The sequence below is a fragment of the Aythya fuligula genome, chromosome 5 (genome assembly GCF_009819795.1).
Source record: "Aythya fuligula isolate bAytFul2 chromosome 5, bAytFul2.pri, whole genome shotgun sequence".
Lineage (NCBI taxonomy): Eukaryota > Metazoa > Chordata > Aves > Anseriformes > Anatidae > Aythya > Aythya fuligula.
Window position 1 is genome coordinate 26,439,952 of NC_045563.1, and position 16,624 is coordinate 26,456,575.

The 16,624-nt window shown below is 46.5% G+C and overlaps 1 protein-coding gene across 4 annotated transcripts in view; it reads left to right on the top strand.

Moving 5' to 3' along the window:
- The window catches only part of ESRRB (estrogen related receptor beta), a 36,696-nt gene extending 20,687 nt beyond the window's left edge, over positions 1-16,009 (top strand). For 2 of the 4 annotated variants that reach the window (XM_032188951.1, XM_032188952.1), the window contains 4 exons: positions 2,616-2,726; positions 3,393-3,554; positions 9,153-9,422; positions 15,765-16,009. In XM_032188951.1, coding sequence (XP_032044842.1) covers positions 2,616-2,726; positions 3,393-3,554; positions 9,153-9,422; positions 15,765-16,009 — 788 coding nt within the window. Of the gene's footprint in view, positions 1-2,615; positions 2,737-3,357; positions 3,555-9,152; positions 9,423-15,764 lie in introns of all 4 variants that reach the window. The other 2 variants (XM_032188954.1, XM_032188953.1) reach the window with 2 other exon arrangements.
- The last annotated feature ends 615 nt before the right edge of the window (positions 16,010-16,624 follow it).

The window sequence follows — 16,624 nt, forward strand, 5'->3', positions numbered from 1 at the left end:
GCAAATGCTGATTGAAAGCGTTTGCCTCAAGGAGTGTCGCACAGGATGGGGAACAAGAGGAGGACAAAGCCTTGTTCAAAATTAACAAGCTGAAGTCCTTGGGCAAACAGACCTCTATCTGCTCGGCGAGGGAAGGAGGGATGGAGGGTAAATCTCCCTGCGTCTCTCTTATCTTTTTTTAATGCACTTAAGTCCTTTGTGTCCTTATAATCTGATTGAGGGTCCCTAATACTGCTGCAACCTGTGCAGCCGTCCCTCTGCCAAGCACCGGAGATGGCACACTTCTCCTTGGGAGAAGGAAAAGAAAGCTCTTTCCCCCATTTTCACCCCACCCTCTGCACTATTTATCAGACTGCACAGCAAAAGCGTCCTGGAGGGCTGTGTGCTGGTTTCTCCTGGGCTGAGAAGGATGGTTCCCTGTTGCAGTGACATCCTGCCCAGTGGCATGAGGGAATGGACCTTCCAGTGTCTCTTCTTCTATGAGGGTCCTGGGAAGCTCTGATTCAGGATCCTGCAACCTTTTCTGCATTCCTCCATAACCTTTGAACAGTTTTATTCCCGATCCTCCAAATTTTCACACCTGGGTACTCAATTTTGTGTCATTTCCTGAAATGTGTGTTTCTCCTTCCTTCCTGGCTATAGGTAGGTGTCACTCCTTCAGCCCAGTGTGGCATTGAGGTCTCCTTTCTTATGAAACCAGGGAATGATTATAGTGGGAAAGAAATCATGGGCAGAAGTGTAAGTACCCTGCTTCACCCAGGACTCTACTAATGCTGTTCCTTGGGGATCCCCCTAGATGATCTCAGGTTTGGGATTCCCTGTCTGCCTGAAATCACTCTCTGGAACATACTAGAGCTCCTAAGAAGAAATTTAGCCCACAGACTACTTGCTGTAGAGAATGGTGATAAAAGAAGCAGTAGGCAACATTTGCAGAAAAACTGCTGTGTAAAGGAGGAAAGGTGGTACTTCTGCTCATGGACATCAGTGAATTCTCCATACAGTCTCAGAAATAGAAAACAGGAAGGGGAAGGAAAAGTTTGATCCAAATTCTCCTATTCTGCTTCATATCTTTCTATCCACCTAATGTCTTCCATCCTCCCAGAGCAGCAGTTCCTTTGCTTTGGAGAGCTCCAGACCTGCTCTGCAGGGATTCCTGCTGGCACGCTGTAATGGCACTGATGGCATAGTTGGTGTTGGTTGTTCTTGCTGATGTTGGTGCTGTTTGTCCATCAAGCTGCTTTGGGTGCTCCAGTTGCAAAGTGTCAGGATCTAGGTCTTGGGCAAGTAATGGTTTCGTGTGGTGCCAGTGGGCTGGTGTGAGCACAACAGAAAAAGCTTTCTCTTTTCCATGCTATAGTAAGCAAATGTGGCATTGGCTGGAGACACACCGTGTAAACGACAGATGTGCCTCTTTCTAAGGTCAAATATTTGTCAGCCAGCTTCAGGTTTTTCAGAGGTACAGGTTGTTCAAAAAGCATCGTTTCAAAACAGATTTGGAGTGTTTGCTTTTAGTTGTTTGTGTTTATGCAGTAAATTGATTGCAAAATATTAATGTCTCAGTGTGATTAGTAAGTGTATCTCATAATTGGTTCCTGTGATTAGACTAGATAAACTTGTGTTTCTAAGGAAGTACTTGTATAGAGTAGATTCAAAAAAATATTCTATTTGTCTGCACCTACTTTTACCTTGAAGGATTTTTTGACGATGGCTGTTTCTCCCAGCAAGACTGAGTTACCCCAGTTTCACAGGAGCTGATTACCAGAAGCAATATGACTGGCCAGAAATAACTGACAAATGGACAAATGTCTATGACTTTTTTCACTATTTGTTTTTTAATATTTTATCTTGTCCTGATACAGTACAAGATAACAGCAATTCAACTGCTGTTCCTGTTCAATTGGTTATTGATGCTGCTATTGTTTTGTTGTTTTTTTTTGTATGAGGACAGTCACTGGGAGCTGTTTTCAGTGTGCTATTTTCAGTGTGATTCACTGGATTTTGAAAGAACTCTAACAAATTCTTCAGTGTCTCCCTGCCTCAGTTTTATCATTGCTTTATTATAGTAGAGGTTGTTTCTATTTATTTGGTTCTACTTTTATTACAGTTCCTTACTTGATGAAACCTGAAACATTTTTTGTTGAATTCATAGTTCATAATCTATTTGCTATAGATCACTTTTTTCAAATATAAATAGTGAGAGGTCACAGAACATTTAACTTCTCATTTTTAAGAACAATCTAAAAGCTTATTTTTATAACGGCAGGTTTGATTGACATTTAAAGTCTTTCTTTTAAAAGCAAGATCATCCAGAGGGCATTGAATTCTGAGGCTTTTCATTTGTCTGTTTGATTGATGGTGATTCAAGAGTTCGAATGGGTTAATTTTTGTCTTCCTTAATGTTTTGAATAAAAGTAAAGCTTACAGCAGTATTGTTAGAGCTGGAGGCAGTTTATGTGGTATTATTGGGATCTCTGGGTTCAGTTAGGATCTCAGGTGTTTGGAAGAGAGACAATCTCTGGACTGTGGGGGACATCTTAGGAGATTTTTTACATCTGAATGTCAAGATTTCCTGTGGCAATAAGGAATCATGAGAATTTATTGTGTTTTATCTGCAGGTGTTCGTCTGGATCGAGTCCGAGGAGGCCGCCAGAAGTACAAGAGGAGACTGGATTCTGAGAGTAGCACTTACCTGAGCTTACAGATCCCTCCTCCAGCTAAAAAGCCACGTATGTATCGGTCTTGAATTGTGGTCATCTGACAGCCACTACATTCCTTTTCATTGGTCTCCCAAAATGTGCAACGGAGCAGTTGTCACTTCTGGTTCCCATATTGGTCACCAGAACTAGGAATTTTTTCTTATGATCATAGTGCATAGGCAGATGAGATACATCTAAGGTGTAACCCAGGTGCTATACATATTGTACCTAGGATTAAATCACTGAACTTTCGTAGGAGATTATAAAATTCATGTAGTGTTTTTTTTTTTTTTTCTGTACTTTTCTGGCATTGGCAAAACTGGTCCTGTGCTGATTTCTCTCTTCCAATCACCAATAACTCTCCAACAATTCTCTAAGCTTTTCCAAGTCCTCCCATTACTTTTTGGAATTTGTGTCTCCTCCCAGCCTTGTTGGACCTACCTGAGAGAGCGGCTGACAGCCTTAGAGTAGCTTGCTCCTTTTGTCAGCCCTCTACAGAGCTGGTTTGACATAGGCAAATCACTACAGCCTGTAGAGCTGCAGCGTAGTGTCCTCTTGTTGTGACCAAAACCATTTCAGAGGTCCTGCAGCCTATGTTCTAGCTGTGTTCTCCCAGGAAGGCCCTTGTAGAAAGGGCTGTTATGACACCTTATGTCATGAGAGATACAACAACAACTTCTCCTTTGAAATGTGCAGTGACTAAGATCGTCTCCCACTTGCTGGTGGCAGAGCCAGAGAAGATTTATGCCATGCCTGATCCAACCATGCCGGAGAGTGACATCAAAGCCCTGACAACCCTCTGTGACCTGGCAGACAGGGAACTGGTGGTGATCATTGGCTGGGCAAAGCACATCCCAGGTAAACAGGGGAAATTACAAGGCCTAAGCATGAACAGCAAAGGGAGCTATTATTTATCACTGTGCTTATCAGTTTGTCTGCAAGTAGGATTTTTATGTATAGTGATGGATGGAAACTACTGTCACAGAAAACTGCTTATGGTGGGCTTTCATGGGAAACAAACTCCACTATAGCCCCTGGTGCAAGTGCATAATTTGATGATTGTGTGTGTGTGCGCCCTGGGATTATGCAGTAGGCTTTGAGAGGCTATAGTAAAGTTCTTGGTGATACCTGGTATTGAGTGGCACAGAGAAAGCACTTGGGGAACAGCCCTTGGAATGCTGGACTCTAGAGGTTTTGAACTGCGTTAATAAGTGCTAGGTGTGTTGTGCCTATAGATGAATAAATGTTACAATAGTGACCAGACTTCAGTGCTAATGACAAGGCAGGTACCCACCTTGTCTGTAGTGGGCATTCTTGCCCCCAGACTCAGGAAAGCTTTCTTCATACTGGATTCATCACAGAACACATCCCATTGGGTTGGAGGACATACTCACTATTGTCAATGAATCTCCAGGCTTCTGTGCTGAAAAATAATGAGGACAACTTATTGGCAATGTGACTGGCCTCTGAAAGCTCACTGTCTGTGTCCAATTGAGTGTGCCTGTGCAATTGAGTGACATAGCACCAGCGTCTCACACCTGCAGATAGGCTGGGCCCAGGCACAAGGAGCAGACATGAGCCTCAAGGAGGTTCTGGGGAGATGGATTCAGACTTTGCTTCTTGGCTTTAAGCTCTTGTTGGTGAGGCATCTTAGCATGAGTGAGCAGACAGTTCAGTTCTCCTATGTATTCTACTTCTTTTTGTCACCCCTCTTTTTCTCTTTGATGGCTGCTCCTTCTTTCTCAGTGTGAGTATTTCTCCTGTGACTAAAAGGTCAGTGGTATTCTGGGCTATATGGAATAAGTCCGTAGCAGGACTATAAAGTCTGAAGAAACTTTCTGAGGGCAGTGTTTCTGACTAGAGGTTAATATCAGTGGTGCCCTTCTTACATGAGATCTGCGGGGATTACACCCATCACTAGTGCTGGAATCCATCTGGGGCTGAGTCATCACAAGTGGGGTTACAGTGGCGATTAGGGAACTCAGCCCGGATTGCTCTACTAACCCAGTACTTGGGGTGTTAACAGGAGTGGTTTTAATGCAGTTCAGTCATCCACTATGGCCATCCAGTAAGGTGTTGCTGTCTGTTCCTCTAACCTTGGCCATTTCTGTTTGTACAGGGTGCCCTGCTGTAGCTCCCTTGCTTGAAGCTGTGGGATAAGTGTGGGATGTTCAGCTCCAAGCTCCTATAGAGTTTGCCATAATCATTTTCCCAGAATGGGATTATAGTAGTGAGGACTCCTGCACTTTGAAAAGGACTTCTCCTTTCTGAAAGGCAGGACACACCTGTCATCATCTCAGTTTTCTCTCTGTATTTTCTTTTCCTATCAAAGCCCCTGCAACATGATAACAGCCATCAGCCTGGCATAGCTCAGACCAGTAGCAGTATCATAACACAACTGTGTATACAGGAGAGAGCTCAGGGGCTGTTACACAAGGGAGCAGTACCAAGAATCAAACATAATAAAAGACAGTTCATAAAAATGGAACAAAGTACCCTATAGTTCTGAAACAAGTACGAAACTTACTGAGTTAGGCAGCAAGGGGGCAGGGCAGGGCAGGGCCAGGAGGCTGCCAGGTGTCTAGATTATGCATGCCCTGTATTTCTGCCTTTCAAAGATTTTGAGAAAAAAGACACTGCTTCCTGTGTGTTGGACACAGAGAGCACTGAGAAAGGAACAAAAATCATATATCCCTGCCTTGTGCTCACACTGGAATTAGTAAAGCACTGCGTGATGTTAAAGTCACGCCAACCCTTCAGGATCCCAGATGTTGGCACAAACTTCTGCCTCAAGTGTTAGCAAATAAAATCAGTGAAGCTTAAGTAAGTCACTCTCCTATGATAACAAGGAAGCATGATTTAATGGTGTTCAGCAAGTGGTATTAGCTCAATAGCCATACTAGCTATTAGCTCAAAAGCCACACTTAGCCAGTACAGAGTTGTACCCTTCTGTAGAAGGCTCCCTCCCCGCTACTTCCCCTTCCCCTGTGCTAATTGTCTTTGAACAACATCTACCTTCTCTGCATACCTTGATGCAGGGAGACAAGACTCCTCTCGAGGGGTGACGATGAAGACTCTCCCAGGGTAGCTGTTGTGCTGTTCTCACTAGGAAGATGGTAGTACTAGCACAGAATGAAATATGGCAAGTGGAGTGACAGCAGCTGTGTCTGGAGTGGCCTCAGATCCTATAATTACATCTCCCTTTATTACCTCTGCTAATGGCCCTCCAGGATGACAGAAATGATAATAAATTAACAGATTATGAACTCCACTTGCCACAAATTATGTGACTTTTTTTTTTTTTGTAATTCTGGGAGCTCCCATTGCCAAACCACTGAAAAAAAAATGAAAAAAAAAAAAAAAAAAAAAATGAATGTCACATCAGCTGCTGCAAATAAAGCAGCTTTGCTCAACCTGCACCTGGGAAGGAGGGAAACATTCATGCAGCTCTGTGCTGGAGACGGAGGCTCTGTGTCCTGAAATACTTTCTCGGGCTTCTTCTGATGCCTGTGGAGTATTCAGCATCTTTCAGGATAAGACCTGCAGCAAGAATAAAAAGCAAGAAACAGATTAAGGGCAAGTTCTGGATGCTATGCCATCAAATAGCTCAGGAACGCAAAAGAGCTGGATTGTTAGCAATTTCTGAAAGCTGTAAGATGATGGCAAGGCACTTGAATTTCACAGCTGGAGGTTCTCCAGTGTGACAAACCTATGATAGCAAGCCTGTGATTTTGGCCAGGTGAAATTAGCATTTATCATTCCAGATCCCAAGTTTTATACCCTGGGAGACCCCACGTTACCTGATCTTCCCTTGTTTGTGCAGAGTGCAATATGGTACAGCACAGTCCTCCAGCACTTGCATTCTACTTGTGAAAACACTGGAAGAGGAGGGTCCCAATTCTGCCACGTGTTTCAAATCCAGGGCTGTCACTGCAACACTCCCTCCTTCATGCCCACCTGCTGATGCTGGAGTCGCTGGCCACCTGAGACTGATTCTGGCAGGGGGCTTTGCCAGGTGGGCAGGGCAATTGCAGCTGGCTCTTCTGTCCTCCTTGGCACAGGTAAAGCACGGTCTCTGCTGTGCAATTCCCTGTCTGCCATAACTACATCTGGGAAAGAATGATTCACAGAGATGCTGTGTGTACAGGCTACTGCTTGGGTTAAGTAAAAATTTTCCACTTTTTATTCTCTAGCAGAAATGCGTGAGTCATGTCTGTTCTGGATCCTCTCCCTGCACTACCTCACTGTTTCACAATCTTTTACAAATTTTGTTGGCAGGCTGTGCTGAGGAGATGGCATAACCCCCCTTGTAACCCAGATGGGTAATGACGGTGCAGAACGGCCACGTGACTGACCCAGAAACTGGACTTAAGGCAGCAGCCTCAATGCTGGGCTGTTCTCTGTGGTCAGCACTAGGAGACAGGTGCCCAGAGGACTGCTTTTGGCTGGCTGCAGGGTACAGATTCCAGGTGCCAGACTATGACAGTACCCGTGCACAGCTTTCTCTGTGTCAGGGCCAATTCCATCAGATCCCTGTGCAGCAAGGAGATGTGAGGATACAGGATCCCAAGCCTGAGAGCTGCTTCAGCCTGCTGCTGGACTCGGTCAGGAGGGCCACATTCAGGAGCAGCACAAAAGCACAGTACTGCCTGCAGGAGGCTGAGGTGAAGGAGGAGGTCAGCACTGCTGCAGCACTAACATCCTCACCAGGTGCAGGGCTATGTGGAGCAAGGGCTGTGCTGCACCAGGATCGGTCTCACAGCCATGGAGCTGGATATACAGCTCTTCTCCCGAGTAGCCTGGACTCCTCTTTAGCTGTTCCCTCTGGCTCTCCTCCCCAGTGGTTTATTGATTCTTCCCTCCCACCCACTGCTCCCCTCAGACCTTGCACACACAACACGTGACAGCTGATTGGTATCTGTTAATTAATGTGGCCTGGGGCCTCTTTTCTATTCAGTGGCCTGATAAGGGAAATTGGATGTCCAAGGGCTGCCAGGCCATTATCACCCTTTGCTTCCCCTGGCAACACAAACACAAAACATGGCGCAGTGATAAATAAATACCACTAACCCACCCTTCTGCCTTCCCTTCCCCGGCTGAGATAGTGCAGATAGAAAAAGAGAACCCACAGCCAGTCAATATAGCAATCATCAGCTCTTTTGTTAATTGCCAACTTGATAACAAGAGAAATCAAATGATCATCATGGTGGCTGGCTACCTAGGCCCCGATGTGGGGCCAAGGACTGTGAGCAGGGAGGGCTGTGGGACAGACGCGTCCTGCTGGGCCTAGCATGCAGTGAGCAGGGCTGGGAGGCTCCTGGGGACAGCAGCTAATGAGCTGCCAGGCCTCTCGAAGAGAGTGAGCCCCGAGGTTTAATAAGCATTGGGGTTAAAACTGGCAGGGGAGGTGAGTGGAGCACAGCTGGGGGTGTCCTGTTCTCCCACAGCCTTAGGAACCTTTAGACACAAGGAGCTGCCAAAAAGCACAGCTCCTGCCTGTCAGCAGTGGACAGGAGCTGCCTAGAGGGGACCAACGCATCTCTGTTTGTGATGGCTGTGTACAGTGCCTGCCTCCTAGGGTCTTTCGTGATCTGGCCTTCTCACATGCCTGGTGCAGAGGACAGAACAGATATAGCTTTCCTTCCTGTGCACTTTTTTTTGTTGTTGTTGTTACCCCTTTCCCCTCAGGACAGACAGGACTTCTCTGTTCCAGCTTCTCCACTTTCTCAGCACTGCCAGCAGGGCTCCGGGGCTGTCACTGTCTATGTCCAGACTGTGATTGCTCTTTCTGTATCTGGGGAGGTTGCCTTGCTTCACTGCTGGCTGCTTGTTCCATTGCTACAGTTTCTGGCAGCGTTTTAGGTACTTGAATAGCACCACAAAGGTCTTTTTATGCTGCGTAGGATTGTTGGCTGTGAGGGGCAGAAAGCTGATGGAGCTCAGGGAGTGGTGACAAGTGGAAGAGGATTCTGTTCACAGATATATTCAGCTTTTGACTCTTCAGTGCTCTGTTGTGGTGGGACCTTTTCTCATGTTGGCTGAATGAGATTATGCTGTGCTTGAAATTCAGGCCCGTGTCATTTCCTCCTATCCCATCAGATACCTCTTTTCTGCTCTCTGGAGCTCTGCTCTGCTCTTTGGTTCAGCTGGGGAGACTAAATAGGCTGCAGTACAAAACTGTGGAGGAACAGTGAGCGGGAAAACGTGGTATGAAACAGCTGCTGTATTAGGAGAAGTAGAAATCACTAAAAAGAGGTTATCATTAGCCTTGGGTTGCCATATTCTGCATGTGCTGATTGCCAGACAGACAGAGGTTGCTTCAGTAAGCCTTGTTTTGAGAGTGGCAGGTCAGTGGGGGAGAGTTCTTGGGATGAATCCCAAGGAAATTAAGGAGCCCAGGCTCCTAGAGGCTTTGCTGTACACCCCTGTGACCCTGGCTGTCTTTTGCCCTCTCAGGGTTCTCCAATCTCTCCCTTGGGGACCAGATGAGCCTACTGCAGAGCGCCTGGATGGAAATCCTCATCCTGGGCATTGTGTACCGCTCCCTGCCGTACGAGGACAAGCTTGTCTATGCTGAGGACTACATCATGGACGAAGAACACTCTCGTCTGACGGGTCTGCTGGAGCTCTACCTGGCCATCCTACAACTGGTGCGCCGCTACAAGAAGCTCAAGGTGGAAAAGGAGGAGTTTGTCACGCTCAAAGCTCTGGCCCTCGCCAATTCAGGTACAGCCCTGGCTCAGGCAGCCTCACGATCAGGGAGTTAAAGCCTATGCTGTTATCTGGCCTGTGAGCAATCTAGGGCCCAGTGCCCGAGACTGTGCTCTGCCCATGTCATACAGCATCCCCAAAGTTCCTCTGTCCACAGACAGGAGAGAGATGGAGGCTCCAAGCTGAAAAGGAGGGAGAAGTATGGCTTGCTGCCACTACAGCCCCAGTTGCAATCTGTCCTTGTATTAGGAAGTGGGACCAGCCAGGGTTGGGCAGGCTGCTGGCTTCTGGCCCTAAGAGAAAGGCCGTGTGCCGTGAGCTCAGATAAGGGAATTTAGGCCAAGCATGCATTCAGCTGAGTAGTGTTGGTCAGTTACAACAAACAGGGACACCCTGGTCCCAGTTTTAAATCCCACCACCCCACCCCCCCCAAAAAGAACCCTGTTGGGTTGGGACTGCCTGGTCTGGTCCTGGAAATGTTCAGTGACAACAAACACTCAATCCCACCCACCCCCCGGGTCCCTTCCATCTGGATGACAGAGAATAAGATGTGCTGGCAGAAGTCTGCTGTGACTGTGCTATTTCTTCTCGGGAAAAGGATGAGAAAGGCCAGGGCCCTCAGCCCAGTACCTCCATGTTAGTGTGGGGAAGGTCACGGCTCTCAGGCCAGCAGGCTGGAAGCCTGTGCCTGTGGGAGACACGAGAGGTGCTGCGTGCTGTGCTGCTGTTGCACAACAGCCAGACACATATTTGCTCAGGAGTCCCTTCCAAAGGGAAGCTGGCTGAAGCTACCGTGTGACGAGGGCTCCCTCTACATCCCCGGAGTCTCACTGTCTCACATCTCGCCGAACTTTCAACAGAATTCACCCTTGCAGGTCAGCACTGAGTCCAGTTTCTGTGCTCAGCTAAAGCCATCTTCCAGAAAGATAAAGTGGGTAATTGAAACCTTTCATGATAGCTGACTCTAGAAATAAATTGTTCCCTCAATTAAAAAAAAAAAAAAAAAAAAAGTACCATATTCCTAATGTGATTTTGCCTGAGTTCACCCTCCACATACTGATCTTTTCTGAGCTGCCTCCTGTGATCCCAGGTCCTTTAGACCTTACAGCTTGACATGATACAGTTCCTGTCCCATAGCTGCATTTCTTGCCTATAGATGTGTTACGTCAAGTGTCCAGAACACTCTGTGAGGCTGCCCTATCCTGCCTATTTTACAGCCTTCTGTTCCTCCTTGTCTTCCACACATCTTAGCAGAAATTTGAAAGAAAAAAAAAAAAAAGGAAAGAAAGAAATTACTTACAGATCATTGATAAAAATGTTGGGTAGCATCTGTTTTTTTTTTTACTGATCCCTGTGGATTTCTACTAGAAAACTCCTCCTTCAGGGATGATTCACCACTGATAGCTACTTTGAAATCTGTCATCTAGCCAGTTCACTAATCAATTGAAAGTGTGCTTTATTGGTATTGCACAGTGCTAATTTTTTAATGAGAATGTCCTGTGGTGCTAAGCCAAGTGCCTTATAAAAGCCTAAGTCTATTATATCTATACAGTTAACTTTATCAGCCAAACTTGTAATCTCATCAGAGAATGAAATCAGGTTTGTTTGACAAGACCTTTATTCCAAAGTATTCTGTTGACTGGCAGTAGTTGTAATACCATCTTTTAAGTCTTAATTGAACATCACATTTCTTTTTCCTTTATTTGCTCTGGTTCACACCAGGCTACCATGGCAATTATCGAACAGGACCCAGGAAAGTATATGCATCATTAGAACTTCTCCAGACATTTTGAATTTCTCAAAAATAACAAGACTTGTTCATCATTAATCTGCTCTAGATGAGCCTTCACCAGCAATTTTAGATCTCTTAAAGCAAGGTCTGCTGATTTCTGTGAAGTTTGTACCTAACAGATGTCTAATATCTTCTTGCATAAACAACAGACTAAGGAGTCTTCATTGTCATTATTCTATGATTCTATGATCTTCATTTCATGTAAGACAGGTACATAACACTTCTTTTTTCTAAACTCAGGACAGAAATACTCACCGAGGACTTCTGTCTCCCCATTCTGTTAATAGATTAATCATCTCCATCAGAAAAGAGCACCCCTACAAATGATTGTTTTTCTTAAATATTTATAAAACTCTTCTTTATTGAGGAGTCCTTAGCCCTTTCAGCCCTGGATTTTCTTCCAATGTCCTTCACTTCCCTTATCGATTTTCTACACTTCATAACTTCTGATTCATATAAATTGCTATCTAGTTCCCTTTTTCAATTTCTCATATATTGCTTTTTTTTTTTTTTTTTTTTTTTTTTACCTCTAATTGCTGCCTTCACTTTGCCACTGAACCAGGATGGGCAGATGGCCAAGGCTGGCCTCTCTCGATTGTGGGATGGTGGCTTTTGGCTATGTAATCAACTCTTGTTAAAAAAAAAACTGCCTCCTGTCTACCAGGAAGGTCACAAGGACTGAACAAGGAGAAGGGCTCCTCAGTGCAGTGACGGGGTGACAGACGAGCCATACTGAGACACTTATCTGGCTCATGCTATGAGCAGAGCTGTTGTAGGACCCCAGCCTTGATGCCACCAAGCTCTTCACAGTGCAACGGAAGCACTCTGCTGGTGTTGCTCACTTTGCTGTCAGGACTAAGCCCAGTGTAAGGCTTATGGGATGGTCTGTATCAGGAGTGGAGGAACACTGAGCAATGACAGAGCAAAAAACAACACTTATCAGCTGCTTCAGGGTTCTGCTTCCAGCTTGGTGGAATAAAGAAACCGAGGTAAGGGTCAGGAGGCAAAGGCCACTGCATGTCCTCAGCTGGATGGGAAGAGCCACTCTGACTTCACCGGTTTGTTCTGGTGCAGGTAGACGTGCGGTTCTGTAGGAGCATAAGCCACAACAATCCTGCTTTGTTATCGTATTGCTGCTGAAAGTAAAACATGAGATCTTGTTTTTCATGCAGCTAGAGCCTTTCGACACACACACAAGGAAGCTAGATAGCGCAAGCTGTATTTTTATAATATAACCTTCACATTCAACCTTGCATTCTTTTAATATGTTATTATTCTTAATGTATTTTTGACATGGAATAAACTTGCAGAGCCTGCATGTATTTGCTTGCATGCAAACAGCTGACTCCTAAACCATTAAGAATGCAGACTACCTTGGGGCTAGTCCATAACTCCCCTGGGTCAGAGGCAGGGTTTAAAGCTGAACTCTTAGATTAGCACCTGTGCTGCCTAGACCTGCCTTCTTCTGCTTGCCTTCCATCTAGGTAAATTCCTGAATTTCCCCTATCCCTGCTGGGTGTAATTGCTCATGTAATCCAGCTTCTCGGGACTTTCCTCTCTTCGTTGTACGTTGACCCTTTGTTTCTAGTAATTAAAGAAAATGGAACCAGAAGGGGCAGCTCACTCACTCCTCACTAGAGGAGAAACCAACAACAGGGCAGGCATTGCTTTGAAGGAGCCGCCCTGCCAGAGCTGTGGCTGATCTCTAAATCCTCAGTGAAATGCCACCAGGGCTCACCTGGTGGGTGAGAGAATCCAAGCAAAGACTGTCTTTACTAAGTGTGTTTCAGAGAGCTGAGAAATGAATTCTTAATGCCCAAAGCAACAAGCATGTTCCAACAGTGTGATCATCACCCATTTTTTGACACAGTAAGCATGCTATAGACTTACCCTGTTACCCTTCAGAGACAGCAGCCTCATTTTAAGCATTTCTAGGTCCTCTTGCCACAAGAATACAAATTGATCAACCTGTGTTTTGAAGAGCCCTCCAGGTTAGCATACAGCACATGTTCGGTTAAGGACAACCTAGAATGGCCAGAGAGAAACGTTATCCCCTGCCCCCACCTTTTTTTTCTTTGCCAGTACATTTAATGCTGAGATGGAGTGAACAAGGTCTGGATCTAGCAAGGGGATGTGTAGCAAATTCTACATTAATGGGTCCTCGTAGGTTCTTGCTTCTTCTGCCAGAAGCTGCAAGAAGAGTGTTAGGTGAGGAGGCAGCAGGTCTTGTCCAGCCTCCCACCTGCCCTATGTGCCATGCCAGCGGTGCTGGAAAGAAGGGCTCCTGCCATATAGCCTCACATCTAGGCCTGCTGATCCTCAGGGACATGGCCAGGCAGCCTCCAGAGCACCTCAGTGCACTGGCAGCTGTAAAAATTCATAGCTATTGATTTTGTAATTAACAGTTTATCAATGCCATTGACACCAGCTCATTGATGGATTGCAAGGAAATTAATCCTGCAATGTTATTTTATTTTTTGCAGTCAGCTGCCAATTTTGAGCTGCTTTCAGGAAAGAGAGGAAAGGCAGGCCTTGATCTTTATTTCCCCAATTTCTCTCCATCTACATGCATAGCTTTTTAGGGCTATTAGGTCTCACTGTACAGAGGGTAGGTGGCATGAGAACACAACTTAAGCATTGTCTACTGCACAGCAGCATCAGTACTCAAAAGCAGAGCACCCACCTTGAGCTGAAGCATGGCTTACTGCTTGGTACCTCTTGCACCCACTGGATCTGTGAGCTCTGATAAGATATGATTACTTCTCCCCCATGTGCCCCTGGCCAGAAAAAAAACATTAAATAAGAAGGCTGGAGCATGTTTCTCTCCAAATTCCAGCTCTCAATGCTTCTGTCTCCAAAATCACCTCTGCCATCTGGAAGGAAGCACACTTGCTTCCCCTGATTGTGCATGGGAGTTCTCCAGAGGTGCTGCCTATCTGGGGGAAGTCGACAGACTGATTTGGCAATGTGCTTCTCCCTCTCTACTCCTCCAAATTAACCTTTGTGGCTAGCTCAGGTCTCTGTGAAGACCTGCCAGCCCTTTTATGGCCTTTGTTGCCTGGTCTCTTCAATACAAAAAGCAAATGTAGCGATAATGATTTTTCCTCAGTAGGCTTCTTTGAAGTTCAACCCTTTAATATCCTCTAGTTAGTGGAGTCCTTCTAAACAGCTTCTTAAACAGCTTTCTTGCTAGACAGAATATTTTCTCAACTGTTGTAATACTTCATAAATCATGCACCATAAATGATATAACTGTACATGTATTTTATTAAATTCACAGTCCCTAATTTGTGTTGAGCTCTCCACAGAGGTGACATATATTTCTAGAGAGATTTGGGCATTTCAGCCAGCTTCCCTCCTCTTCACTGCTGTCAGACCCAGGAACCCAAGCCCTTGCATTTGTGTTGGATGCGTGTGGGCTGAGCCAGCCCCCTGTTACACTGCAAAGCCCAGATAGAGAGGCAGACGGGTGCAGTTCTGCGTGCACGCGTGCTTATTCTAGCATCCCTTTGCTGCTGCTCCTGGATTCGTTGCCCTGTGGCAGCAATCTTTATCAACAGGTTCAATATTGATTAAAAGTCTCTGAACAATGAAGACAAGGCAACGGTGTCTCTCGCTCTTGTTGGAGTTGTAAGGAAGAAGCCAGTATCAGTGAGATGAAAGAGAGCAAAGCCATCAGCGATGCTGTCTTTGGGTTGCTTCTCCAGAACAACCTCTCCCCTCGGTGGTGCTGCTCTCTGTCATCAGGACTTACCCATGAGTTCAGCAGCCTGTGTTCGCCCGTGGTCACCTCACATACCTCAGCTTGACCCTGGATGGGGTCACTACGAGCTACCTTTGCCCCAGAGAGACACCAGGGAGCCTTGCACACTCTGCAAGCTTGTAGGAATCTAACTGGCAGCCTGGGGGAAGGGGCCTTGCAGGACACACGGATTTCTGTGATGGACTGAAACAGGAAGCTCTCCGAGCAGCTGCTGGCAGTCTCTGAAAGCAGGGGCATATGCACAAAGGTGGGGCCAGCAACACCCCTGTGCACACTGGTTGTGACCTACTGGGGCTTTTCTGTCTTGCTGACACCCTGAGCAGCTGCACGGCAATTAGGCAGTTTAGACAGATGAAGCACTATAGCAGTGTTAATTATTCTTAATGAGATTGCTCCCAAGTGGCAGCACAGCAGATGCTGCCCCTTGCAGGGTGACTCTCCCCGGCAGGAGCATGGAGGGCAAGTGGAAGTGTGAGTCGCAAAGGCCCCAGGCTGACCCCCACACAGACTTGGGGTACCAGCGAAGCGGGCACATGGGGCACAAGGTGTCACCAACCCCAGCAACAGCCTCACTGTTCCTGCACTGTGAGGGTCAGCTCCTGGGGCTCATGCCAAATTTTGGAGCAGCAGCACCTGCCAGCAAGGTGTTTTTACCCCAGTAAGATTTTTTTTTTCATTTACAAAACAAAACAAAACCAGAAAAGCAATAAAATAAAGGAAGCATCTTTAGCTTAAGGACTGTAACGCATTTCCCTCCTCATGTCTGATGTTGCTGTTTGCTTTCTCTTCTCCCTCCCCCCAGACTCCATGCACATAGAGGACATGGATGCAGTGCAGAAACTCCAGGACCTTCTCCACGAAGCCCTGCAGGACTACGAGCTGAGTCAGCGCAATGAGGAGCCCCGGCGAGCAGGCAAGCTGCTCCTGACCTTGCCCCTCCTGCGGCAGACGGCCGCCAAAGCTGTGCAGCACTTCTACAGCATCAAACTGCAGGGCAAGGTTCCCATGCATAAACTCTTCCTAGAAATGCTAGAGGCAAAGGTCTGACAGCCCCAGCGCCAGCCGACAGTGGCCGGGGAACAAACTAGAAACAAAGATGCAGACAATGGAGCAATCCAAACAGCAGCAGCAGCCACCGCCGGCTTTTATCTCCAATCATTTATTATGGAAGAATTATTTAATGTCTATCTGTCGGCGTGACTGCAGAATCTCGTGTACAGGAGGGGGGAAACTCTTTTAATCAGTCACCTGTTTCTCTTTTTTTCATTTGTTTTCTCTGTGGGAAATACCAGAATATGCTCTTGCACTTGTTGAGGCGGTCGCTGGGGCTCGGCCCCTCTGAGCGGTGATGCTCTTAGCACTGTCCAGGCCGCCTGCTCCCCAGCTCCCTCCGCCAGTGCTGGAGGGGGACTGGGGACTAAAGCAGGAAGAAAGGAAGAATAGAGTCAATATAAACTTGATCTGCTGGTGTTGCGAGGGGTCAGATAGAAGGGGAAGCAGCCAGGGTCCTTCATTTTGCCACCTTTCTGGTTCTAACCATAGGGCGGGTGCTCCTTTGGAGAGGGGCACTACTGGACCTCTCCTGATCACAACGGCTGCCTCCCGGGCTCCTCTAGCGACAGCTAACACTTGTACATACAGGCCCCACTTCTTACCGGGAAA